The following is a 27,564-nucleotide window of genomic DNA, read 5'->3' on the forward strand; positions in this document are numbered from 1 at the left end:
GGAGATCCCTCAGGAGACCATCCGCCACCTCATCAGGAGCATGCCCGGGCATTGTAGGGAGGTCATACAGGCACGTGGAGGCCACACACACTACTGAGCCTCATTTTGACTTATTTTAAGGACATTACATCAAAGTTGGATCAGCCTGTAGTGTGGTTTTCCACTTTAATTTTGAGTGTCACTCCAAATCCAGACCTCCATGGGTTGATAAATTTGATTTCCATTGATAATTTTTGTATTTAATAAGAATATTTCATTCATTCAGATCTAGGATGTGTTATTTTAGTGTTCCCTTTATTTTTTTGAGCAGTGTATATGTGGAAATAAAGCAATAGATGTGTCCCTTTATCTTGGGGAAACATGACTGTAGTTGTACATCATACACTATGGATATATATATTTTTTACCTCTGTGCAAATGTACTTACTGTCATTTTTAAAGTGTTTCTAGTCGATAATAAACCCCATAGTTGTGTGAGTTGGCAAAAACAAGTATATTTTTAAATTGCAGTGTTTGACAGTACTGTTCCTTAAGAGTCCTGATCGTGCTATTATAAACATTTCTCCATTCATTATAAATGGCACACTGCTAACAACAGAATGGTCAAATCTGTTCAGTTTAGGATTATACATTTAGGAATAAATAGGCCTGTGTTTGATTAGGCCCAATCCAGGCTATATGGTGTGAATGAAGGATTTGGACCACACTTCCACCATGTGGACTCCTGCTCTGAAGTAAGGGTGGAGTGATGTTCCTCTCAGATTTCCATCTGAAATCAGCCACTTGCTTAAATAAAGAATGTAAATGTATCCAGTGTGCTTATTTCATGCCTATGCAAATGTTAATAAATTACTGTATTATGAAGAATTTTTACCAACCAATTGTAGGTCTATATTGCCGTACCTCTGCTGGTTGTTCTTCCTGATGAAAATTCAGAAGAAAAACAATGTATCCCCATGTGCCATTCTCACCAGAAATGATTTAACAGCTGCAGAAAATTATGATACTTTATTTTTGGAAAAATATTGCGTTTCATAGTTGTTTCATTGGTACATTGGTAAAACAATGGCTAGAATAAAGGAGAGCTTTCAAAAAACTGTCAGTAAGCTGCTAACTCTCAAATCACTTTAACAAAATGTTCAATAATACCATAAATCTGAGATACAGTAGAAAAATGCTTTAAACCCTTATTTAATATCTCCCTCTTCCACATTCTCCTCTGAAAATGTACTGTACACCCACACACAGTAATGTTGACATTGCACATTGTGCTAAAAACAAAGCCTAGCCTACTGCAATGATTTCACAGGTCCTATGACAGGATGACTCGTGAGACTTGAGGAATAACTGTAAAGGCTTGGGATACATCATCATCAACAATTACAAACCAGCACCCAAGCCAACTCAGGAAATGCCTGTTCACCTTTGGTGTACAGTAGATAGCCACTGGGCACAGACATCAGTTAAAACATCTAGTTTTGATTTACATTTGGTTGAGTTGTCAACTAATGTGAATTTAACGTGAAATCAACATTGTCATTGGATTTATGTTAAAGGTTAATTCACCGTCATTACAGATTTTTTGGGGTTGAAATTATGTGCAAATAGTGGGTTAATGCATAACTGCAATGCCAGCCACATAGGCTACTGATACTGAATGCAGTGTGAAAGCAAAGAGGAGTGCTCTTGTCCTACATAAAGGGTCTTTTGCATGAGACAATTGTTGCATGGATCCACATCATTTTTCTGAAAGGCCCTGAGGAGTGTGTATCTGCTGGTGGCGGTTAGGTCTGAGCCAGGGGAGGATGATGGTTCAGTGCTGCTGGCACGTGGATGTCTGTCTCCTCCTTGCTGTTGTCTGAGCAGTCAGAAGGCATGTAGCAGCCAGAGTCTCTGGGGCAGTTCAGGTCAGCTTTAATACTCTCAGTTGGGGACTTGGCTTCCTTGTTTAACTCTCCCTCCTTCTGACCATCACCTGGAATGGAACAGACATGGGGGCTTAGAGAGCTTATAGTGGTCTATTTAAATGTTATGTCCACAAATCTGACATGTTCCCACAATATCAGAGTTGCAGAAATAACTTTTTTCATAGTTTCCTTTTTCTCTCAAGCACTGAAATATTATGCCTATTGCAGATGGCATGTTTCAATTTTAATGTAGGCTGTTGAATTTCTGAGTCTGAGACCTTGTTACTTTTGGTTACTGCAGCTAAAAGTTATTAAGTTCAAAAGATCCAAAGTGTTTGCATAAGATTGAAAAACAAGATATATGGGCTGGTGCAACAACCAAACCACAGTTGCTTCTGAAAATTACATTTCCTGTTAGTAGCTTGTCTTGTCTTGCATCACTCAATGTTATGTTTCTTGACTACCACTCAGCCTTTCCTTTCATGTCCTTCTAGCAACTGACTCTTAAGGTATTAGCAGTGTAAGACATCTTCTTTATTTAGCTATGGCCAGGACAAGATGGCTGATATCCTGTTATTTACACACACTGTGTGTAAGTTCACACTTCTTGCGGTGATATTACTTTGTTATAATAGACAGTTTGCCAATTTAGCAGTATTGTTATAATGGTTTTAAACTGTGATTGGTAACTTTTGTGAGCTGTTTGCTGTAACTGTCCTGAATTGTTTATTGTAACTCTTTTGAACCGTGTGTGGTAACTGTCCTGAATGATTGGTTGTGACTGTATTGAACTATGTGTGGTAACTGTCCTGTTGTGTTCTCTGTGCTGTAAGTGCTGGCTATCCAGTTATCATTAGCCTCTTTATCTGTGTCCCTGATACCACGGCCCTGATACAGCACTTCCTCCGCTGACGGTATACCCTTCCTTATCTGCTTGATATCTAAAACCAGACCTTTGGCAATCTAAATACAGTACATATGCTTAGAGGGAATTATGATCTCCTCCACACCTATAGTTTTTGTCAGAACTAGCAGCTCTGGAGTGCCTCACCTAAGAATATGGATTGTTATCTGTTTAAATTGGCAATGTTGATGCCAGAAGGCCCAGGTGTTGTCTTGAGTGCCTTTGCATCCCACCTGGAAATCAAAGTAGGGAAAAGACTGCCCTGACTCACTTTGGGGTTCTTGGAGGCACTCGACGGCAGCCATCAGACGATGTCTGTGTTCAGAATCAGTCACATTGAGTTCCACCAGATGCTGCTCCTTCAGCTCTCTCAGGTCATCTACTGTCTGGTACCCATTAAGGAGCAGGGAGGAGGCATACTCCTACAACACAGAGAAACAATACCAATCGGTAAGCAAGCCATCATGTTACAATAAAAACATCTCAATCCTGTCTGTCATCACTGTGTTGACATCAGAAATGTATGATTCTCTAAAGATGCAATTTATAGTTTTTTTTAAGAAGGCAGGAAACAAGTTTTTTTTGAGAGCGATTGTTTGTGACAGCAGGTTTGAGGAAAGAGACAGAGAAGAGCGTGAGAGAGACAAGGAGAGAGCGAGAGAGACAGTTTACCTCCAAATTGAGGCGCTCTAGGAGTTCCTGTAGCGTTTTGGGCCGGGGTCTCCTGCTCCTCCTGTGTGTCATCTTCTGAGGCGGTTCAGGAACCTTCTCTACTATGAGGTCTACGTAGATGAACTTAAAGTTTCCCACCTTGTTGTTCAGCATGCCTGTCCATATCCCCATAGGAGGCTTGCTGATGATCTCAATCACATCCCCTACCTGAAAGAAGAAATTGTCATTTTACTTGAGCAATGCATGTATTAGGTCTACACAAGCTACTTTGCAAGACATTGACTCTATCTCAACAGCTTAAAAATCCACGAGGATGTGCTGAAGGACATGTTTGACGATTCAGTCAGGTGGTTCAGTCAGGTAGGTTACCTTAAGTTTGAGTGATTCAGTATCGTAGGGACTGGGGACAAAGTCAGTGTGGACCCGGGCTCTGCCACAGAACTGGCCTGTGTAGGAAAGGGGCAGCTCCTCATCCAGCCTCAGACTGTCTCTGTTACTGGAGCCGTCTGATCCACTGGTAACCCCACCTAGGGCGCAGCACAGTTGGATTGGTAGGAGACAGACATCATGTTAGCTTCACAACAACCTTTACAAACACAGGGCCGAATGTGTTACGGTGAGCATTGTAGGTGTTGTCATACATCATGCTACAGAGGTAGTTTTTTTTACTCCTTAATGCGATGTCTATTCATGAGTGTTGATGCCACAGGAGGTTGGTGGCACCTTAATTGTGGAGGACAGGCCTGTGGTAATAGCTGGAGCGGAATTAGGGGAATGGTATCAAATCCATTAAACACATGTTTGTGAGTTGTTTGATGCCATTCCATTCGCACCGTTCCGGCCATTATTATGAGCCGTCCTCCCCTCAGCAGCCTCCTATGATTGATGCTGGTCTAACAGTAGTCTACTTAACAATTATAATATTAAGTTACAGTATGATGGTTATGGCGGTGAATTAAATATTGACAGTTTAGACTTCTGACTGTGATTATGTTTGTCAGGCATCCTTTGTTGGGTAAATCAAGGTCCAACAACATGCCTTAGCAGATGAGACTACACACTTGATTTTAATCAACTGCAGATTAAACTAAAATTGCATTAGTAAAGAGAGAACTTGTTTAATCCAGTAAGGTGTTGGCTGTGTGCTTACTGGAGGAGCTTTGTCCACTATTGAGACTGTAGAGGCTTTCCAGAGAGTGACTGGACTTTCTGTGTCCTTTTGGAAATGAATGGACGCCGTAAACAACATCCCCTTCTCCTTCTTCATCTCTCTCCGTCTCGTCGCACTACCAGTAAAAAAGCAACAGAACAGGTCACGCTTTTTTATTTTCTTTGCCCTCCTTTTCTCCTTATGCCATCACTCCTCATCTCTCACAGCATGGCGGTTGAGGAGGAAGGAAAGGAGAAAGCTAAACTAATCATAGGGCTGGGTGGGGGCAGGGTTCTAAGATGTTCCATGTGCCAAAACGGCTCAGTATCCCAGGCAGTTTGTGCAAGAACACAGAGGAGCTTCTCTCCTCTCTCTCTGAGTCCTTAATCCACACAGAGCTGCCTTGCCATTTATAACTGAGATTTGACATAGGCAGGAGCTGTGTGTAATCCCCCTATACCTACTCCGACTGTACCTCCATCGTTCTCTTTGTGAGAGAAGGGTTGTGTCTTTTTAGCTTCACAAATTACTTGGTTACCAGGTGACGTGTTAATGAGTATTTGTCCTGTCCTGACCAGTGTTTGGACATGTTGGTCTCTGGACTAAAAGCCTAACTTGTTTGTCATAATTTATAGTCCTCCTTTCTTTACTACCTGAGGAGCCATGCACTGTATTCTATTACCACTCTATGATCACTGTATTATCATTCTGTACTATTCACTTCCAAGGTTCCTGTTCTGTTGGTTTTATATTGTTAATTTATGTGGACTTGGTCTTACTGTACATTTCCTACATACCAGCCTATACCTCTGCATTAATTGGAACTACCCATCCCGGATCCGGGAGAATTGTCATCAACTACACTAATTAGCATATCGCAACGGTCAAAAAATATTACTGGAAAATATTCATATTCATGAAATCACAAGTGAAATATAGTGAAACACAGTTTAGCCTTTTGTTAATCACCCTATCATCTCAGATTTTGAAATTATGCTTTAAAGCCAAAGCAAGACAAGCATTTGTGTAAGCAAAGCATTATGTCCAGCTAGCAGCAGGGAGCTTGGTCACGAAAATCAGAAAAGCTATCAAATTAACCGTTTACCTTTGATGATCTTTGGATGTTTTCACTGACGAGACTCCCAGTTAGACAGCAAATGTTCCTTTTGTTCCATAAATATTATTTTTATACCCAAAATTACTCCATTTGTTTGTCACATTATGTTCAGAAATCCACCGGAAATAGCGGTCACGACAATGCCGAATTCAAATATCCATAATATCGACAGAAACATGGCAAACGTTTTTTATAATCAATCCTCAAGGTGCTTTTCAAACATCTATTCGATAATATATCAACCGGGACAATTGACTTTTCAGTAGGAGCGAGAGGAAAAATGACTACCTCTGTCTTTTACGCAAGAATCACTCTGAGAGCCCTCAGCTGGCCACTTACGCAATGTAGTTTACGTTTACGCTCATTCTTCAACATAAAGGCGTGAAACTACGTCACAATGCTGTAGACACCTCAGGGAATACGTAGTAAAAGGAATCTGGTTGATATCCCTTTCAGTGGCCAATAGGGGTGCATAGGAACACAACAGTTTCAAAACATGAGTCACTTCCTGATTGGATTTTTCTTAGACTTTATTTTTTTACTTTTAATTGACAATATTTTGACAGTTTTGGAAACATTAGAGTGTTTTCTATCCTAAGCTGTCAATTATATGCATATTCTAGCATCTGGTCCTGAGAAATAGGCGGTTTACTTTGGGAACGTTATTTTTCCAAAAATAAAAATAGTGCTCCCTAGTTTCAAGAGGTTAAGACATCAGCTTTCTTTTAGTTAAACTTACATTTCACTCGTTTGGCTTTTATCTGTGGTAGAGGTCTGTGGTACACTGAATGTCAAAAAATACAGTTGAGGTTGGGGGGTATAGAAAAACTGTACAATGATAATTGCAATGTAATAATTGAAGTGCAATATTGATTTTGTTTTAATAAATGTTACCTTAACTAAATTTAAGGCCCAGTCTATCCTGTCTCAGGTGCCAGACATATTATGGACAGAGTATGCTATCTACGGTGAACTGATAGACAGTGCCAGCCCAGTTCTCTTCTCTCCTTCTCTATTGGCCAATGTATTTTATAATTTTGGAGAAATTGTCAAGTTTGTTTTGTTTTTAAACCTTACAATAGGGGTAAAAGCTGAATATTTCTGAGATCTGTGTGTATTAGCAGTAGTGATTGGGAGGGTATTCCTATTGGGAAGAAAGGATCCTAGTTGAAGGAAACAGATATGGAGACTAGTGAAAGTACAAAGTGAATGGTAATATTAGTGGCATTCAGATCGCACTCTAATAATGCAATATCTTTAAAAAAGTAAATGTTTCAATACAAGGTCACATGACGAACAGAGGGATTGAGCCTTGGGGCTAATATTATATTAGAGGCTGTCATCTGGTGTTTTGGAGAGGAGAAGAGGAGGACCAATGCGCAGCGTGGTAAGTGTCCAGCACCAATTTTTTGAAGGGCCTAGCAGATTTGTTAAACAACAGATTTCTTACTTTGACAATTGATGTCACAGGGACAGTAATTACAGAACATATTTAACCTCTCTGGGATATGTGGGACGGTAGCGTCCCACCTCGCCAACAGCCAGTGAAAGTGCATGGCGCCAAATTCAAAACAACAACAATCTCAGCATTAAAATTCCTCAAGCATACAAGTATTTTCCACCATTTTAAAGACACAATTCTCGTTAATCCAGCCACAGTGTCTGATTTCAAAAAGGCTTTACAGCGAAAGCACCCCAAACGATTATGTTAGGTCACCACCAAGTCACAGAAAAACATACAGCCATTTTTACAGAAACCTATACTTCCTGTTTGGATTTTTCTCAGGTTTTCACCTGCCATATGAGTTCTGTTATACTCACAGACATCATTCAAACAGTTTTAGAATCTTCAGAGTGTTTTCTATCCAATACTACTAATAATATGCATATATTAGCATCTGGAACAGAGTAGCAGGCAGTTTACTCTGGGCATCTTATTCATCCAAGCTACTCAATACTGCCCCCCGTCACCAAGAAGCAACAGGTCAAAATCAGAAAATAACAAGAGGGGCTCTGGGATTGTAAAGAAAAGAAAACACAGTTGATCTGTTTGCCACAACGTGCTTCGTCTCACTCACCATTTCCTCTGACAGGGCTTTAGCGTACTGCCTGCCCATCCTCTTCCTCATCGTCAGTGAGATGGCCTTCATCTTCTTGCCTATACCTCCTGATCTGGTCTGGTCACTATTAACCTGCTCTCCCTCTGCAGACTGCACACATATCAACCAACACTTGTTGTTACATAGTTGAAATGCTTAAACTACGAAACAGCAACATCATTTAAAAAGATGAAATAAAGGGAAAATAAATACAAATCTACTAATGTTGAAACAATTAGGGCTGGGACAATAACCGTACTGTGTAACCGCCGATTATGGATGAAGACCAATCAACCCCCCTAAAAAACGATGTCATAACCATTTGAATCCTATGTTTTTTGTGGAACAATCTGAAGACAGGACGGCCAGGCATTCATGCGGTTGAATCTGTTTCTGCGGTAACTTGAACTCTTTACAATGTGATGAAACTTTGTTGCTCCTTGCTGACAAAAGCAAGGTGTTGTAGCAAACAAGTCTTTGGTTGCCTAGGCAAAGTCCCCTTCACTTCAGCAGCAGCACCCATGGAAATAGAATGAATAGAACAGGATTGGAATTTGACTGGTAAACTCATGGTTACATTCGCAATGGCTGCCTGGTATTGTGATGCTATAAATTCCATGGTAATGTAAACTCAGCAAAAAAAAAAGATAATTCGTTAAACTCCAAATAACTTCACAGATCTTCATTGTAAAGGGTTTAAACACTGTTTCCCATGATTGTTAAATGAGCCATAAACAATTAATGAACATGCACCTGTGGAACGGTTGTTAAGACCAATTAAGGTCACAGTTATGAAAACTTAGGACACTAAAGAGGCCTTTCTACTGACTCTGAAAAACACCAATAGAAAGATGCCCAGGGTCCTTGCTCATTTGCGTGAACGTACCTTAGGCATGCTGCAAAGAGGCATGAAGACTGCAGATTCTGCCAGGGCAATAAATTGCAATGTTTCGTACTGTGAGACGCCTAAAACAGCGCTACAGGGAGACAGGATGGACAGCTGATCGTCCTCGCAGTGGCTGACCACGTGTAACAACAACTGGAATGTTCATTTAATTTATGTGGCTCATGCAATGGAATGTATTTTTATTATACAACGGGTGGATCTAATCCTGGATGATGATTGTTTAAAAAATTGCATTCCAGCCGGTGTTTATTCCACAACTTACCACCCGCTAAAGCTATGCCATTAAAATGCCCTTTTACTCTGTTCCATCTCACTGCGCAATTCACTGTCTCATCAACCCTGCCAGGCAATTTATAAACTCGATCTCCACTATAAAAAGCATCTAGACATTATCTCCCATTTATTTTAGACTAGCATTTGGTTTTCAACTGCGGAGATTTGTATTAACCTTGCTGTATGCCTCTCAGACATTTGCAACATTGTTTACATTTTGAAATTCGATCTTCAGCTGTCCCATAGTAATGAAGGTGTAGGGAGTCGGGAGGAGACAGACAGTAAGACAGCTTTTCTCAGCTAGGCGAACTCATGAATCAGCTGGCATCATTTTTATGGATATATAAAAACAAATGTCAATAGAAAACAGGTGAAACTAAATGAAATGCAGCTGGTTTGCAGTCTTTCCAGCTTCAGTTTGAAGTGATTGTGTTAGCTGTGTTTGTTGGCTAGCTCTTCTGAACAACAGTGTCTTGATGAGAGAGCACATTTTCTATGCAGGCGAAATCGCGCATTATTAGCTCATTTTTGTGGCTGTATCCAAATAAATGTCACTAGAAAACAGTTTAAACAAACACAAATACAGCTACTTTGCTGTTATTCTGTATGCACTTTTTGACATGACTGTAAGTTAGCCGTAGTTGGCTACCTAGCAAGCAAGGGATAAGAATGTTACCAGCCAGTGTGGCAATGGAACATTCAGAACGAACGACTGGGTCACGTCTATATATACAAAACAAAAAGACTGAACGACTGGGTCGCGTCCATAGATACAGAACAAAAAGACTGAACGACTGGGTCACGTCTATATACAGTGCCTTGCGAAAGTATTCGGCCCCCTTGAACTTTGCGACCTTTTGCCACATTTCAGGCTTCAAACATAAAGATATAAAACTGTATTTTTTTGTGAAGAATCAACAACAAGTGGGACACAATCATGAAGTGGAACGACATTTATTGGATATTTCAAACTTTTTTAACAAATCAAAACTGAAAAATTGGGCATGCAAAATTATTCAGCCCCCTTAAGTTAATACTTTGTAGTGCCACCTTTTGCTGCGATTACAGCTGTAAGTCGCTTGGGGTATGTCTCTATCAGTTGTGCACATCGAGAGACTGAAATTTTTTCCCATTCCTCCTTGCAAAACAGCTCGAGCTCAGTGAGGTTGGATGGAGAGCATTTGTGAACAGCAGTTTTCAGTTCTTTCCACAGATTCTCGATTGGATTCAGGTCTGGACTTTGACTTGGCCATTCTAACACCTGGATATGTTTATTTTTGAACCATTCCATTGTAGATTTTGCTTTATGTTTTGGATCATTGTCTTGTTGGAAGACAAGTCTCCGGCCCCAGTCTCAGGTCTTTTGCAGACTCCATCAGGTTTTCTTCCAGAATGGTCCTGTATTTGGCTCCATCCATCTTCCCATCAATTTTAACCATCTTCCCTGTCCCTGCTGAAGAAAAGCAGGCCCAAACCATGATGCTGCCACCACCATGGTTGACAGTGGGGATGGTGTGTTCAGGGTGATGAGCGGTGTTGCTTTTACGCCAAACATAACGTTTAGCATTGTTGCCAAAAAGTTCAATTTTGGTTTCATCTGACCAGAGCACCTTCTTCCACATGTTTGGTGTGTCTCCCAGGTGGCTTGTGGCAAACTTTAAACAACACTTTTTATGGATATCTTTAAGAAATGGCTTTCTTCTTGCCACTCTTCCATAAAGGCCAGATTTGTGCAATATACGACTGTTTGTTGTCCTATGGACAGAGTCTCCCACCTCAGCTGTAGATCTCTGCAGTTCATCCAGAGTGATCATGGGCCTCTTGGCTGCATCTCTGATCAGTCTTCTCCTTGTATGAGCTGAAAGTTTAGAGGGACGGCCAGGTCTTGGTAGATTTGCAGTGGTCTGATACTCCTTCCATTTCAATATTATCGCTTGCACAGTGCTCCTTGGGATGTTTAAAGCTTGGGAAATCTTTTTGTATCCAAATCCGGCTTTAAACTTCTTCACAACAGTATCTCGGACCTGCCTGGTGTGTTCCTTGTTCTTCATGATGCTCTCTGAGCTTTTAACGGACCTCTGAGACTATCACAGTGCAGGTGCATTTATACGGAGACTTGATTACACACAGGTGGATTGTATTTATCATCATTAGTCATTTAGGTCAACATTGGATCATTCAGAGATCCTCACTGAACTTCTGGAGAGAGTTTCTGCACTGAAATTAAAGGGGCTGAATAATTTTGCACGCCCAATTTTTCAGTTTTTGATTTGTTAAAATTTTTTGAAATATCCAATAAATGTCGTTCCACTTCATGATTGTGTCCCACTTGTTGTTGATTCTTCACAAAAAAATACAGTTTTATATCTTTATGTTTGAAGCCTGAAATGTGGCAAAAGGTCGCAAAGTTCAAGGGGGCCGAATACTTTCGCAAGGCACTGTATACAAAACAAAAAGACTGAACGACTGGGTCGCGTCCATAGATACAGAACAAAAAGACTGAACGACTGGGTCGCGTCCATAGATACAGAACAAAAACACTTATCTACTCTGTCAACCGAACCAATAGAACGAACGACCAGTCGGGGTAGCAACCTTAGATTTATGTCGGGACTATGTCTTGTGGGAGGATGAAATAGTATGAATATATTCATCAAAATAATGTTTTTTATGAAAATATGTGAATCATTATTTGTTTATGTTGATATAACTCATTGTATAAAAGTTATAATGCCCTCGAAGCCGGTGTTTGATGGATATATTGGCACGGTTTGCCAACACCCGTGCCAATATATCCACCAAACACCGGCTTTTCGGGCATTATCACCTAAGTAATGTCAGTTGAGTTTAATAAAAAAAATCACTGCACATATTGATGGGTACACTTCCTGCTATGACTTACTGCTTTGTTCCTATGGGCAGAGATACTTAGAAAGGAGAAGATATGAATCCCAGTGGCCAATGAATGGAGACACGTATAAACGCCCCACCCAACAGACTGTCGACCAATCGCGTTCATGTTGTGGATATGAGTCGAGAAACCTGCCAATTTTCCTCGAAAGTACGCAATGTCACGATTTCAAAGCTGTACAATATTACAGAGAATAAGTTAATTATCTCACATCTCGGAAAAGATTCGTAATGTTGTACTTCTTGTTCAAGTAATTCATGCTAATGCTGTTTTTTTTGTTTAGCGTCCAATTGACTCCCATTCTTGAAGGAGAGATCTCCCTGTCCCAGAATCACCCATAATGCACCGTGGCCCATTGACGAAACGTACACAATGGGTGTTAATACGATTCGAGTGAGATTCCCCTCTTCTCAAAATTATCTCTGCTATGAGTACGCTTGCAATGGCCCCCAGTCCACCCATTATGCCATCATTGACTTGAATGGGGATGACCGTTCTAGTCATTCTATTTCTATGGCAGCACATGCGGTCATGAGCGGAGGAGAGGAGAAAATGTATTTGTTAATTTTTTTTTTGCTATTCAAACGGCTATAACGGTGACCACGGTCATTTGGCTGACAAATAACCGGCATCCAAAATTCCATGACCGTCACATCCCTAGAAACAATGAAGAAAGTTTACAGTATCACTTATAAGGAATTACTTGTTGAAGTAGCCGACAAAATCAGACAGATGCTTCACATACCAAAGCACCTCCATTTTCCTCTGGCTTCACTGGGGCTGGTTGGTGTCTGAGTGAGTCAAATCGGCCAAAGCTGGTGGAGCGCTGGGTGAGATGAGAGATTAACTTTACAGATTAAAACATGTTTGAGATGGTAACAGCAGGACACATGTTGTCTGGCTGTCGTGTTTATGTTGAACTCAAAGCAGCACAATACAAACAAGTAATGTCTGTAGTAGGCCTATACCGTGTAAACATCTAACCTGGCTGTTCCTCTGGTCATGTATTTACATAGTACTGTCTGTATTACCACCAGGCTCCATTATGGCAATTTATGAGATTTCTCTTAATCTTTTTTGTACTTATTGTGTCTTATGTTGCATTTGACTAAGATTGGATTTGATGATATAACTGCAGGTTCAGTTTGAACTCTACAGATGTATTTTCTAAAGCTACCAAACCAAACCAAACCTTGTCTTTGTAGTATTGTTGTTTTGTACTACTACTACTATTGATATCATGAGTATTATGAGTACTTCTGTATGGTAATGGATGAGTACTGAGTGGTGTTCAGCTTCACTACAGCTAATGGAGTTTGTATCAGTTATGGTGGGCTGTTTGCCATAAAGTGATGTAATGTAAATCTCTTATACTAAATCCAATGTAATACATTGAATATTATAATATTTCATGTCATTTTTGTGCTACAATTTTTGTGTGTGTTGTATTCCTGTTATATAATAGCGTTATTGTTATGGATTTTATTATTCTAGTACATCCTGCTGTTCGCCCTTAAATCTGTCATCTGCTCATCTGCACTATGCTAATTGAAAGATAATAATCTGCATAAACGTCATAAAAAATGTGACTGTGTGAAAAGCAATGGCCCGTTGTTCACTGGCGGCCCATTAGATTAGTTTTTGTGGTCATTCTGAGGCTCTCATCCAACATCTGTTACATTAAACCCTGGCTCGTGGCCCCGCAATGATCATCTGACCGTTAGTGAACCGTGAACCTTGGCCGGCTGCAGTCACTGTCACCTACTGGGGAAAGCTAATGATTTCTAACAGAAATAATGGTCAAATAGCAAGAGCAACAAATGCTAGTATTGCTTTTATAATGAACTCAAACTTTTGAGTGAATCTTCATTTTCAATATCCTGAGTTACCGCTGTAATACAGCCTAATGTTTGGCAAATAAGCTTTAGAACTTTTCCTTTTAAATTACAACAAGTACTTTAAGTTAAAAAATGTTTAAACAAAATGCTTAGCCATATAAAATGTTGTTTTTTGTTATTACAACAGCAAATTGAAAAGCACATTTTATACAAAAAAAACAGACTTTTAAATCATCTCACCTTTGGTTTTGTCTTGCTCTTCGTGTCGTTGTTTGAGACATTTGACGGTTTCCTCTGAAGCATAGTGCTGAATCTGAATAACTGCTGGTCAGTTTTTTTGTTGTTGATAAAAAACAACTGTGCTGTTGCTTATTTAACCAATCATCATATCAACAACCTACTGTACTGCAACAGTTGTGCAGAGCAGCTACATTTCCTCTAAGGCAGCCAGGATGTGACTGTCTCTACACAGTCTGTTTATCTGTGATGAAAGACATGCATGTGTTGTACTTTTAGGTGGGAGGTGGAAAGTCTGGTCAACAAGCTACAGACACTGAATAATCCTCAGCGCACCCAGAAAGCCTCATTGATGACTGCTTGATTGGGGTTGTAATAATGTGAGTAATTGTTTTTTTTGCCATAATTGCAATTTTTTAAGGTTGAAAGACTTTTCAGACTATGTCACAAACTGTTGTCTTCATAGTTTTTTTGATAGTTCACTGTAACCAGTAAAATGAATTATGAGGAAGTGACCAAGCGACTGGTGAGCACAGGAAGGGGTGAATTACCACAAAGCCTGTATATTGCAGTTTCCGTTTCTATTACCTTAATAAGCTTGTTCATTGTTAAATGAATACCAAATAGAAATTTGCCTGTGTAGGGGGAAGTGTTCCCTACAAAGCAATCATTTGGGAAACACCAGTCCCACAGCTTCCCACAATACCTCTGTCAGACCTGTATGTAAGCTCCTTTAAGTGAACCTTATCTTACCGTGGATTCTGAGATGTCCAGATCTGTGATCGAGCGGATGACCCGTTGGTGTGAGAACACTGGCGGCGTCTGTTTGCTGTCCAGTTCCTGGACCAGACTCTCAAAGTGGTCCCAAGCTGTTGCTCGGGGCAGGGTGAAGTCAAAGCCATAGTTCCGGGGCTCGTCTGGGGGCCGGTGACAGGTGTGGTAGGAGACATCCCAGGGTGGAGGGAATTCTGTGAGGCCCCAGTGGTGGTCGTGAACCCCAGTGCTCCAAGGTCCTTCCACAGCTTTCCCATTGGTCTCCTTAGTCTGCTGCTTCTGTGGCGATGGTGGGTCAGCCTTCGAGGACTTCTTCTCTGTCTTCTTCCCCAGCCCGATGCAGGTGATGACGGGACTGTCGTTACTGAACACAGAGTCTGCCAAGTGACCTGGACAAGAAGAGAAATAAAGGACTTTTTAGTCCTATTCATTCATAGATACGTAATGTATTCTTTAAAGAACAATAAAATCATCAGCTTCAATTGTTAATGAGAGTTGCCCCTATTATTCTAGGGTTTTGTATTCATAGGGTTTGTTGTGTTTCAAGCAGGCAGGCAGCTCTGTCTTTGAATTTGGAGCCAAGGTGCATCCATTAGAACTCACAATTGCTGTCAGTCTTTCCATCATCTAGTCCCATCTGGCTTCCCTTCTTCACTTTCACTAGCCTCTGGAACCTCTTCAGTTTTCCCTTAGATTCAGCCATGTCAGCCTCTGCATCCCCAGTCTGCAGCAGAATAATATGGGTAGAGTAGGCTATCAGTGTCCATAATATCAGTGTGCATTATGTAATGCCTAGTACTCTCAAGTTGTCAAGTGAAAACTTGACATGCCATGTTTTTGTCTTATTTGTATTTGTCTTTAGTTTTGCACTGGTTATAGAGTCAGCATGAAGATTAAAGTGGAGGAGTGTCTGTGATATGGCCGCCGCCACAGACACACACCTGACGTCTCCTACCCTCAGTTCACAGCCTACCTCTTCCTCACCCCAACCACCCTGACAATCCTGGCCAGCAGAGCAGTAGGTCTAACTGTACCACATGGTGCCTTCCCAGTCACCTGAGGATGTTGGTTGATCTATTAGTTGTAATTCAACTGGTGGGATGAAGGATGAGGGAATGGATGGACCGGACATTTTTAAACCTCACCAAAATAAAATGCAAAGGTACATTTCACTCAATTATTTTTTAAATGTAACCTTTATTTAACTAGGCAAGTCAGTTTTAAGAACAAATTCTTATTTACAATAACAGCCTACACCGACCAAACCCTGACGATGCTGGGCCAATTGTGCGCAACCCAATGGGACTCCCAATCACAGCCGGTTGTGATACAGCCTGGATTCGAACCAGGGTGTCTGTAGTGACGCCTCTAGCACTGAGACGCAATGCCTTAGACCGCTGTGCCACTCGGGAGCCCAATAAATACACATATGCCAGCTCCAGCAATGTTTTTTGTGCCAAAATCTCAAATAGATAGAACCACATACAGAAGAACCATATAAACGGACACAACATGTAATAACCCATGTGTGCTCACATTCCCCTTGCCGGTTTGCTGGGTATACTATATGTAGAGAAAGAAGCACAGAGAGGGCTTGCTACATCCTTTCTGGTCTCACAAACAAACATAAAGGCACATGTCCTGACACATACAAGGATCCCCGTGCCACATCCAGACAAACACACTAACACACACAGACCGATCCGCGTGCCACATCCAGACAAACACACTAACACAGAGAGACCGATCCGTGTGCAGCTCAGGGGCCATGTGGGTGAGGGATTACCATTTCCATGCTCTGCCATCTGCACTGCATTACTAATAATTATCACTGTGCTGCTAAAGTGATTGCTGCCTGCTTGTCCCACAGGAGATTGTGCTAATGCCATAGTGCATTGTTCTTCTCTCCAATCTACAATTACTGTGTCGTCTATTGTAGCATACGGTCAGTATTTAGAACTGCATGAAACAAGAGAGTATTTCTTGTATTTATTGTGTATATCTTTCAGATAAATACTGAAAATGTATTAAGGTACACCATCAGTACACCAGCATACATACACCGTCTCTGGCTGCCCCTGCTGACAATAACACTCACCATGTTCTGCTGATGGCTGTCAGGAGGCTCATAGTTTGGGTTCCAGGCCTCGAAGTTCACCCCCTGCACAAACAAAATAACAATACAAGTTTAATGAGTTACTTATATCCTCAATGCCTTTAGTGAAAACCAGGGTTAGGCCTAATGTTCAACATGGCACTACATAAAAGGCTATTTATATATCATTCATTACGTCACTAGCTTTAAGCACCAACTGTCAGAGCAGCTCACAGATTACTGCACCTGTACATAGCCCACCTATAATTTAGCCCAAACAACTACCTCTTTCCCAACTGTATTTAATTAATTAATTTATTTTGCTCCTTTGCACCCCATTATTTTTATTTCTACTTTGCACATTCTTCCATTGCAAAACTACCATTCCAGTGTTTTACTTGCTATATTGTATTTACTTTGCCACCATGGCCTTTTTTGCCTTTACCTCCCTTCTCACCTCATTTGCTCACATTGTATATAGACTTGTTTATACTGTATTATTGACTGTATGTTTGTTTTACTCCATGTGTAACTCTGTGTCGTTGTATCTGTCGAACTGCTTTGCTTTATCTTGGCCAGGTCGCAATTGTAAATGAGAACTTGTTCTCAACTTGCCTACCTGGTTAAATAAAGGTAAAATAAAAATAAAAATAAAAACGTTGGTAAATTCATCTAAATCAGACTTAATCATACTATTTGATGACTGTTCACAAATTGATCTCTATTCCCAAATGTATCTCAACTCACAATAGACCTACTGACTCCCAAACGTGAGATGCGTGTGTATTTCTATGTGTGATCACTGAACATTTTGGCAGGATGGAGGAACCAGACACATGCAAACAAACATGGAGCTCTCCAAATAAAATTGGAAATTGACAGAAAAGTCTTAAATGAAATGAAATATTCCAAAACGTATTTCTCACAAGTGTATCGTGGTTTGTGAGCTCTGGAAACGGGTCCGCTCCAAGAATGAGAATAAATAAATGAATGTGATGGGCCTACTGATAATACATTCCGTGAATAATAGTAAGTTATCCAAACACTATCGTTCTAGATTATTGAGAAATGGCGGGGATTAACGGTAAATTTAGCGGCAATCGCAGGAATTGATAAACAGATAATTCACCTTTAATAAAACAATTAATGCACCCGGGAGTGTTGGCGGGAGACAAAGAACACATTTGTGGTAAGAGGATAGGAGCCTAGGGTGGACTTCACCATAACCATCACCAAGTCCTTAAATATTTGCGGCTGTAGTAGGCCTAATGTAGGCTACGGTGCTAATTATCGAGGGACTGTAGGTTGCTTTCTCTGTATTTCAAGATGACCCTAAATGTTTACACAACCAAAAAGCTCTGTGTCTGGGGAATTAATTAGTAAAGCATTTCAATCAGGAAGTGATTATATCTCAAACAGAAAGTGAAAAACAAGGGCCATACGTTTTAGAGATTTATGTGTGATTGGGAGGGCATTATTTTTAAATTTAGAAATAGCCTGTCGGAAATTCAAAATGTGACTTTTACCTAGAGAATATTGCATGTGTACCATATATCCCTCACTGATGAAATGAGCAAGGCCAGGTGATTTGAGCTCACCTGTTTGGGTAAATTAAGCCAATGCTGCTCATTTCAGGGGAAAAGTATTTAACCAGTTGCCTTTGTCATTTGAAAAGTGAAGTCCAATATCTCTAATCGAATTTGTGGTATTGTGCTAGCCTACAATTGATCTTTTGTCAAACAGTTGATGAGGTTGATGATGATGATGATGATGATGATGATGATATGTATAGTATTACCTGAGTTGTGGGCTCTTTTTCTCTTCTTTCAGAGTTCAGCTGCTCCACTCTGTCCTCTACCACCAGCACGCTTCTCTGACAAGGACCTTGACCCATCTCTGAGGAACCACAGGCAAGAATGCAAGGTTAGACCACTTTTCTGGTACTCAGTAGGTTGTTGTCTGTACCACACACACACACACACACACACACACACACACACACACACACACACACACACACACACACACACACACACACACACACACACACACACACACACACCACAATCTTGACTTGTTTGGTTGTGGATTTGCAGGTGTAGGGTTACCTACTGTAACTATGCCTCATGAACCAGAATCCAAAGGAAGCTGTCTGGGCCATTTGTCTCAGCCTCAGTTAGTTTTCTACAGCCAACAGACACCCTGTTTGCTCTCATTCAGCTGTCCCATTCAACATAATCCCTCATCATAAAACACTGCGATAGGTTTTTTCCTTCCTCACTGACTTTGAAAAAGCATGGGGAGCATCAGTAGGTCTGTCTGTATCTGTCATCATTAACTAAATCCTACAAGTCTTTCTCACACACATAGTGTCTCTCTCGGGCCTTAGCAAGCTGACATATGTTTCTGGCCATTTACCTTCTTTGTGATTATTCTTGATGTGAACAAAATCTTGCTTCTCTCTGAGTGACTGCCAGTAGACATTAGTGTCTGTGTTATCTGCAATAGAGGGTTCAGGGGAAGAAAACAGAGGCCATTAAGGTCTCTATATTAGTGGCAGCAAGGCTAAGAAGGAGCCAAGTGAAATCAAATAGAGTACAGAAGCCAGTAGGTCTAGCACGGCCAAGTAGGTTACTAATACTGAGTGCAGCATTGGGTGCACACTATACAGCTCCAAATAAATTGGAGTGCAGGATCAAAGCAAAGTTAGTAAGAAGCCTGTGATTTTACGCTCACTCAAACACGTCTGAGTACGTCAGTGTATTGCAATCATTTGTGTTGTACTAACCTATGGTTTCATTGTCCGATGTTGACGTTGTTGGTACATGTGATCTGAAATGACAAATGAAAATAGATTCCGGTCAATGTTGAGGTTGTCTCTACAAGTTGTCTCCAGCAGAGCATTCACTCAATACGCAGACATTTTGTCAGAATGTTGTTGTTTAACCATATTAGTTAAATGTCACTAACTGTCTATGATGATGACATATTATGGCTCTAACAACACCTCAGGAGAAGTCTGGTGCTGTGGTTGCACTATGAATACATGAAACACACAATACTAACTGGATTTTATCTTTCAACAACAATGAAGTGCTTGTTAAGATTTGTCATAACACAACTGTTTGATTCACTCGCAATCAAAAATTACACAAGTCAATCCACAGTACAATTCTACATTTTGACCCATCTCCTTGCATGCAATAGCAATTTTTTAACAGTTTGGGTCTGTGTCATTCTGTAAACCACTAGCCTAAATAAAAATTCTGGGAAATCCAAATCCAAGGTACTGTATTTCCAACAACATTCTGTGAAATATTTGATCTTACATTTCAGACTTACAATAGGTGAATACATGCAATAAATGTAAACGAGAAAGAATATTATATATCCCAACTCTTATCCCAATTAATCTAATCCTAATCCCACCCAACTCTCGTGAAATTGCACCATAACACCTAATACACACCATTGATCTAATATCATAGTTAAACACAACCACAGGCTAGCTATAGGCTCCATGTTTACAACTGTAAACATGTTTTATCTTCCACCTACGTCAGTAAATGGACTGGGCTTGCCAATTTGTTTGTGGATCTTTGGAGAGAAGTACATCTTTAAGAAAAGAGTTCCATCTTTAATTGTTTACTACAGTAGAATTAAGTGAAGGAGATCAGGTAGACTGCTTGTAATTTGTCAAATATATAGAAAAAGTCTTCAGCTTTCAGTGCGTTTCTGCTTGAATTAACATTACAAAGAAACATCCCTAGGAACACCCTTGAACTTCAACCTCTATTGGGTCATTTAAAAAAAATCCAATCCTCGGTCAAACCAGACTATGAACTATGGCCTTGTTCCAATGTGAAAATTATGGAATAGGTGCCCTCTAATGGACTTGAGCAATGGACCAAGGTCCAAACAGACAGAGTGAAGGCCACCATGAAAGGACAGGAACATTAACGGTGGACCTGCTGAGAACTCCTGATTAACTCATCATCTCCTGGAGGTATACAGTAAGCAGCACGCCTTAGTATCCATTTCAGGGGTTAACTAAACCCCTCTCTCTTTCTTTAACCAAAGCATTTATTGACTGAAAGCCGTAAACAATACAAACTTCCATACCTTCTCTTCTTCTTTTTCAAATGGGATTTGTGAGCCTCGGACAGCTCCTGGGAAGAAAATAAATGTAATGTAACACTGCATTGAACTGGCACACATAATGTATTGCACAAGTAGGCCATCTCCAAATACCCTGATTAAACTTAGAGATTGATATAGGCTTACACGGAAAAGTTGGTCTTCAGGCACCCATCCAATGACCTGAAGTTTCAGCAGCAGATTGCAGTCACAGGTCACCAGCAATGTCTGACTGGTTTGTTATTGTTGGAGACTAACGTCAGTGTGTTGGAAGCTGTTGGCCTGATATGAGGTCTACTTTAGGTCCTGCTTTATCTGGATAGTCACCTATAGATTATCTATATATGCTCAATCTAGAAACTGCAACCGTGTTGATGTGCAACAATTTTCTAGGGTTAGGGAGTACATTAGTTTGTGTATTGATATTTTGTTAAATATTTGGAAGAACTCACTGTGGGTATACATGGATCTGAGCCTCTCCACTTAGCCCTGTCCCTCAGAGCAGGGCTGCTGTGTCGGCTGTTGTGTCGACTGGGAACTCTACAACTGTGTTCTTGGATGACTGGGTGTTTGTTGAGAGCAGGCTCATACAGGCTGTCCGTCGAGCCCTCCTAGACCAGAGGAAAGAGAGCTACATGATCAGGGAAAGGACATAAAACAGTATAAACACACTGAATGCTGTGGTTTACAGCGGGATTCTTCAACTTTTGGGAGTCGAGGACGTCTTTTGTGATAGCAAATTCATCAGGGACCCCCTCATAGGTTTACTATGACTTCGGCAGTGCACGGCCAAACAAACCAAGTTTCGGGCCTTGGGAAGTAACATTTTAAAGGCCCACCTCTTTGCATCAGAGAGAGATTTTGCAGAGAGACTTTTTGTTGTTTCAGATTTAAAGATTATATTCTGGGATTCTACACATTTTGCCATGAGACAGGGAGATCATTTTGCCATTTTAAAGCTTAAATTACAGTGTATTTATGTAAAACAGAAAGTAAATTAAACTTTTTGGGGGAACACAAGAAGTATTAAGTTGAAAAATGTATAATGGAGTACTATGGATACCAATATCCCTGTGAGCCTCCCAGGCCCATGTTGCACAGGGTTACGAAGATACATTATAGATGAATTATATTTCATTATATTGTATTGTATTGTATTACAACCTCTAAATGTTTTCCAAAGATCCCTTGCCCAGAATTCGTTATATCTGTTGTTTGTGATATTAATGTAAAAAAATATATAATGTTCATTGTTTTATTTATTTTTATATTTTGTATATTTTGAGATCTGGCCGCAGACCCCCTGCAGTACCTCGGCGGACCCCAGTTTGAGAACCCCTGCTTTATGTTCTCAGTAGACTATTCCATAGGGTATTGTTTATATACTCAATGGTCAAAATTCACGCGTTGCCAAGTTCCGTGACTTGTTACTGTGTTATATTGGTTGTCATAAGCATGAGGTGATGGTAGAAAACAGTCAAATCTTTAAGTTGCAGTGCCACACTTTTTCTTTCTGATCTTAACACACCATTTCACCAAGTTCACTGTCTAGTTGCAAGTTCTATACGTGTTATTTGGATAGGAATGACATCCTGGATTCTTCCAATCAGGGGGAATGCGGCTAGCCAGGTCAGGTTAGGAGACTTGATAAAATACATCTGATTATAGTATGACACACAGTAAGACACGGCCCTTCTGACCTTTGACCCTTGAGTGTGTTTGAGCACTGCTCTAGTACTATAATTTTTGTATTCATATTCGGGGTTGGTTAGTCTCGGAAACCCCTAAAGTCTGTTATGAATCCCTATGGTGTGCTAAGCCAACCTAGTTACCTGTGTCTTAAATCCTACCTTAGGTTACAGACCTGCTGTAAAAGACCTGCTGTCCAATTCTGAAGTGTACATAACATGCCAACAACAAATGAAGTAGCTGCATTGACACTTTACACAGTGAGCATGGGGGATTAAATGTTGACTCTGGGGTGATTACTTTGGCCTAATCCATGAATAGGACATGTTCCTCTCTACATAACCTGGTGAGCCGTGATCTGTTCTATGGAGCTCCATGTCGACCACATTCACCCAGTAATCCCAAACAAGCTAAAAATATTTATGCAAAAAACATGAACTTTTTCTTATTTTAAATTTTTATTTATTTTAATTTTAAATTTAACATCTAATGTCCATTCTATAAAAACAAGTCATGTTTTTTTATTTTTCTTAAATGTGGGCTATTGTCACAGGTTGCTAACCAGTTTTTGGAGACTCATCCGGGATGTGTATAGGGGAAATGGACTCTCTAACTGTGTCCTAACCACTTTCATAACCCCCCTATGTCAACAGTATTCAAAGAATACTATTTTAAACTTTTCTTCAAAGTTCAAGTTACATTACAAAGGAAATGTTAAGTTCAAAAGCATCACACTGTCTTGCTTGACTCTTTGTCAACCTCTATAAAAGTATGTATTTGAAGAGAAACCTACTTTGTCAAAGAAACATTGTATTTTTTCGGACCAATTAATAAAACATTTGCCGCTTCATCAATTCAGAACATTTAATCCTCCTATTAAAATGATCTGTCAGCTCTAAAACCCGACGTGACCAACAACTACAATACACAAATGTCTTTTGATAACTTTCTAAAGCATAGTACAACTGAAAGCTCAATCTCCTTTATGTCTCCTTCTGAGAGAGTCCATGTCAGATCCCTGTCAACAGCAATAACATCTCTGTGCTACCTATCCTTTCCCTGACTGAGCAATCTGCCAGATTATGAGAGGGACTGGACAGGGAACGCAGAGACAAGACAGTCTGTCCTGGCGATGTGGTCAATTCCATTTGAATTAATTCAATTCAGGAAGTAAACATCCACAACCTTGTCTGAGATGTAAGAGTTTTTGAGACACCAAAAAAATAATACAAAATACAAGGAAGAGAAGGTTCATTAAAGCAAGCGTGTGTCTTACCAGAGAGAAGGTTCATTAAAGCAAGCGTGTGTCTTACCAGAGAGAAGCAGAATAGGTTCATATTTCAGATGCTGTGCCTCTCTCCACCTCTGGCCACAGACAATGGAAAACAGTAGAGACAAGCTGACTGCTGGGGACTCCAGGACACACACATGCACACACACACCCACAAACACACACCACTATATACACATGCCCAAACACACAGCTCCTGCGCTCCGCAGGCTGTCTACAGCCCTGCGGCTTAGTACCAGTTTAAAATCCCTCTCATAATCCAATAGAAGCAGTGAACCATTACTGTCCAAGACAGCCCTCACAAACAGGCAGGCCGGCCTGGACCAGGCAGGCCACCCATAATCACACTCTCAGCAGGCAGGCGCTGGCTCAGGCTGGCTAACTGCACACAACAAACAGTGCTACAGCTCACACCGCTTTTGTTATGGGATGTTTTTGTCATTCCTGGGATTTTGACATGATCATTTAGTCGGTTAGTGATATAAGTGAACGTGTTAAGATGGTTACTTTTGCCAATTAAAACTATTCTAATATTCCTGAGTGAACACTTAGCAAAGGTATTTTATTCAGAAATTATATTTTACAATTTATAGAAAAAATACAGTATTTACATTTGTTGCAATATTATACCCTTCTTGAGGGCACATAACATTTAAATATTCAAGAAAATATTTTCCCCACCCAAATATTGCAGGCCTGCTAAACATTTTTTACATGTAAAGTTAATTGGTATGTGTATGCGACTGGGCAAACCCAGACATTAAAACCATCTTTTGTATAATCTCTTATAAACCCTGATGTTAATTCTTCATGTTTAGATTTCAGTTGTTCAATAGTTATAGTGGACAATGTTAGCAGACACACACAGCAGACATGTCATGCACTACACTGAATATAAAACGAAACGACAACACAAAAGACTAAAAGCATAAGATATGATACCACCATTTTCAATCCACTCAGATAAACAGATAAACTGTCCACATCTTTCTTAAACAAATCCTGTCAATCTCTAAATAGAATTGTCAGCATTAAAGTGATATTATTTCTCCATTCCAAGGACAGATATGACACACATATATATATATATATATATATATATATATATCCGTTTTCACTAGGCTATATGGCCCATTTACTCTAAGCAGAGGTTCCGTAGAGGATTGCCCTCAGAAAAATAACATTATTTGTATTATTATTGATGTGAGGCGCAGGGTTAATCCTCTGTGAATCCTTCCTCTCCCTGTCCTCTACTGTACTTCTACTCCATCACTAACAACTTCAGCACATTTCTCTATTCTTGGGCACATGTGTATTGAATTTCTGGTCTGCGTCCCTCCTATTCTCTTGTCCACATCTGCCTCAAGTCACTGTCTTCTCAGGCAAGGGAATGGGTGTACAGTATATGTTGTCAGACCTATTTGAACCCAGATCTGTCTGCTGTATTTGTTTACAGGGCATCTACTCTCATCGACTCATCACTCACCCCTTTGTCTTTAATCCAGACATTAACACCATTTTCCATCTGGCTATGACAGGGTCACTGCAACAGAATTAGGTCTGAAATATTTAAAACAACATGTCTTGCTGTCAGCACTGATAACACATACACTGAGTGTACCAAACATTAAGGCCACCTGCTATTTCCTTGACATAGGCTGACCAGGTGAATCCAGGTGAAAGTTATGATCCCTTATTGATGTCACTTGTTAAATCCGCTTCAATCAGTGTAGATGAAAGGGAAGAGATGGGTTAAAGAAGGATTTCTAAGCCTTGAGACATGGATTGTGTATATGTGCCATTCAGAAGGTGAATGGGCAAGACAAAAGATTTAAGAGCCTTTGAACGGGGTGAGGTGGTAGGCTCCAGGCGCCCCGGTTTGTGTCAAGAACTGCAGCGCTGCTGCATTTTTCAAGCTCAACAGTTTCCCGTGTGTATCAAGAATGGTCCACCATCCAAAGGACATTCAGCCAACTTGACACAACTGTGGGAAGCAACGGAGTCAAAATACTGTAGGCCAGCTTCCCTGTAGAATGCTTTCAACGCCTAGTAGAGTTCATGCCCCAACGAATTGAGGCTGTCCTGATGGAAAAAAGGGGGGTGCAACTCAATATTAGGATGGTGTCCTTAATATTTTGTACACTCACTGTATATGTATGATAACCCAGCAAAACGGGAACATTCCCAGAACATTAGCTAAGATTTCCATTAAGTTCTAGGGTTTTGTTCTAACATTTGGATGATAACATCACAAAAACATACCAATAATGTTTTTGATAATGAACATTTTTATTTGATTTGTGTTATCTCTTAAATGAAATATCCTTGGAATGACATTCAGAAACATTCACAATCAGGATGCACAAAACATTCCTTTGATGTTGCAATAATTTTGATAGAACAGCCTTTCTGAAAAGGTTCACCGAACATTAAACTACAGGGCCTTCAGAAAGTATTCATACCCGTTGACCCTTTCCAGATATTGTTGTGTTACAGCCTGAATTAGAAATGGATGAAATATGTTTTTCTCTCCACACAATACCCGATAATGACAAAGTGAAAACATGTTTTTATACATTTTTGCAAACGTATTGAAAATGAAATATAGAAATATCTCATCTACATTGGTATTAACACCCCTGAGTCAATACATGTTAGAATCACCTTTGGCAGTGATTACAGCTGTGAGTCTTTCTGGGTACAGTAAGTCTCTAAGAGCTTTGCACACCTGGATTTTACAATATTTTCACATTATTCTTGAAAAAATTATTCAAGCTCTGTCAAGTTGTTTGCTAATCATTGCTAGACAGCCATTTTCAAGTTTCTCCATATATTTTCATGCCTATTTAAGTCAAAACTGTAACTAGGCCACTCAGGAACATTCAATTTCGTCTTGGTAAGCAACTTCAGTGTATATTTGGCCTTGTGTTTTATGTTATTGTCCTGCTGAAAGGTGAATTTTTCTCTCTGATTTTGCCTGTGCTTAGCTCTATTCTGTTTATTTTTATCCTTAAAAAAACTCCCTTGCCGATGACGTGTCATGACTGTCCTGACCAGGTCAAGTTACAGGAGACCACAACCCTACAGATTATCTCTCAACCCCAACAGAGGAGGAGAGATCTAAGGGTCTGAAGATGTGTTTTTTTTTATGACCCCTCAGTCCGCTGGTAAATCCTTGGCCTCAGACAAATTCCTTTGCCCTGTTACTATGGAGAACCAGCCTCAGAACATTAAACATTAAATAAAGGGACTTTGGAACAATGGTTTCCGTCAGCCACAATGGTGGTCATGACGATAGATGGAATATGAAAATGTATGTCATTTTTGTTTTGTTATTAAAGGTTAATAGATGACGTTATTATAAAAACATTGTAATGTGAAGAGTTTTCCTAGTATATGTTTGATGTTTATACATTGTACGTTGTATGGAAAATATCCAAATCTAAGAGAATGTTTTGGGGAAGATGAAATGTTAAGTTAGTTGTCTAAAATTGGATTTGAATAAAATCTAGACCTTGCCTCATTAACTTGGTACGCCCAGAGAATTGCCCTAAAGGCGGTTA

General features: G+C 40.1%; 1 protein-coding gene across 3 annotated transcripts; it reads right to left on the bottom strand.

The window, feature by feature from the left end:
• Positions 1 to 993: 993 nt before the first annotated feature.
• Positions 994 to 24,233, bottom strand: samsn1b (SAM domain, SH3 domain and nuclear localisation signals 1b). 3 transcript variants are annotated; one of them, XM_042309402.1, is made up of 16 exons: positions 24,024 to 24,208; positions 21,474 to 21,632; positions 21,007 to 21,053; positions 19,673 to 19,716; positions 19,303 to 19,383; positions 18,683 to 18,780; positions 16,888 to 16,950; positions 15,393 to 15,513; positions 14,769 to 15,178; positions 12,686 to 12,766; positions 7,829 to 7,960; positions 4,634 to 4,769; positions 3,853 to 4,010; positions 3,484 to 3,690; positions 3,083 to 3,233; positions 994 to 1,975 (listed from the first exon to the last, which is right to left on the bottom strand). In XM_042309402.1, the coding sequence occupies exons 1-16, from the start codon at positions 24,045 to 24,047 to the stop codon at positions 1,785 to 1,787; spliced, it is 2,103 nt and encodes a 700-aa protein (XP_042165336.1). In that variant the 5' UTR covers positions 24,048 to 24,208; the 3' UTR covers positions 994 to 1,784. The 3 variants fall into 3 exon arrangements, with proteins under 3 accessions (XP_042165336.1, XP_042165337.1, XP_042165338.1); XM_042309404.1 differs by lacking the exons at positions 994 to 1,975; positions 3,083 to 3,233; positions 3,484 to 3,690; ... (1 more) ...; positions 4,634 to 4,769; positions 15,393 to 15,513 and having other exon boundaries at positions 24,024 to 24,233; XM_042309403.1 differs by lacking the exons at positions 14,769 to 15,178; positions 15,393 to 15,513; positions 16,888 to 16,950; ... (4 more) ...; positions 21,474 to 21,632; positions 24,024 to 24,208 and adding an exon at positions 14,019 to 14,714.
• Between the last annotated feature and the right edge of the window lie 3,331 nt (positions 24,234 to 27,564).

This window comes from Oncorhynchus tshawytscha, linkage group LG30 (genome assembly GCF_018296145.1).
Source record: "Oncorhynchus tshawytscha isolate Ot180627B linkage group LG30, Otsh_v2.0, whole genome shotgun sequence".
Classification (NCBI taxonomy): Eukaryota; Metazoa; Chordata; class Actinopteri; order Salmoniformes; family Salmonidae; genus Oncorhynchus; species Oncorhynchus tshawytscha.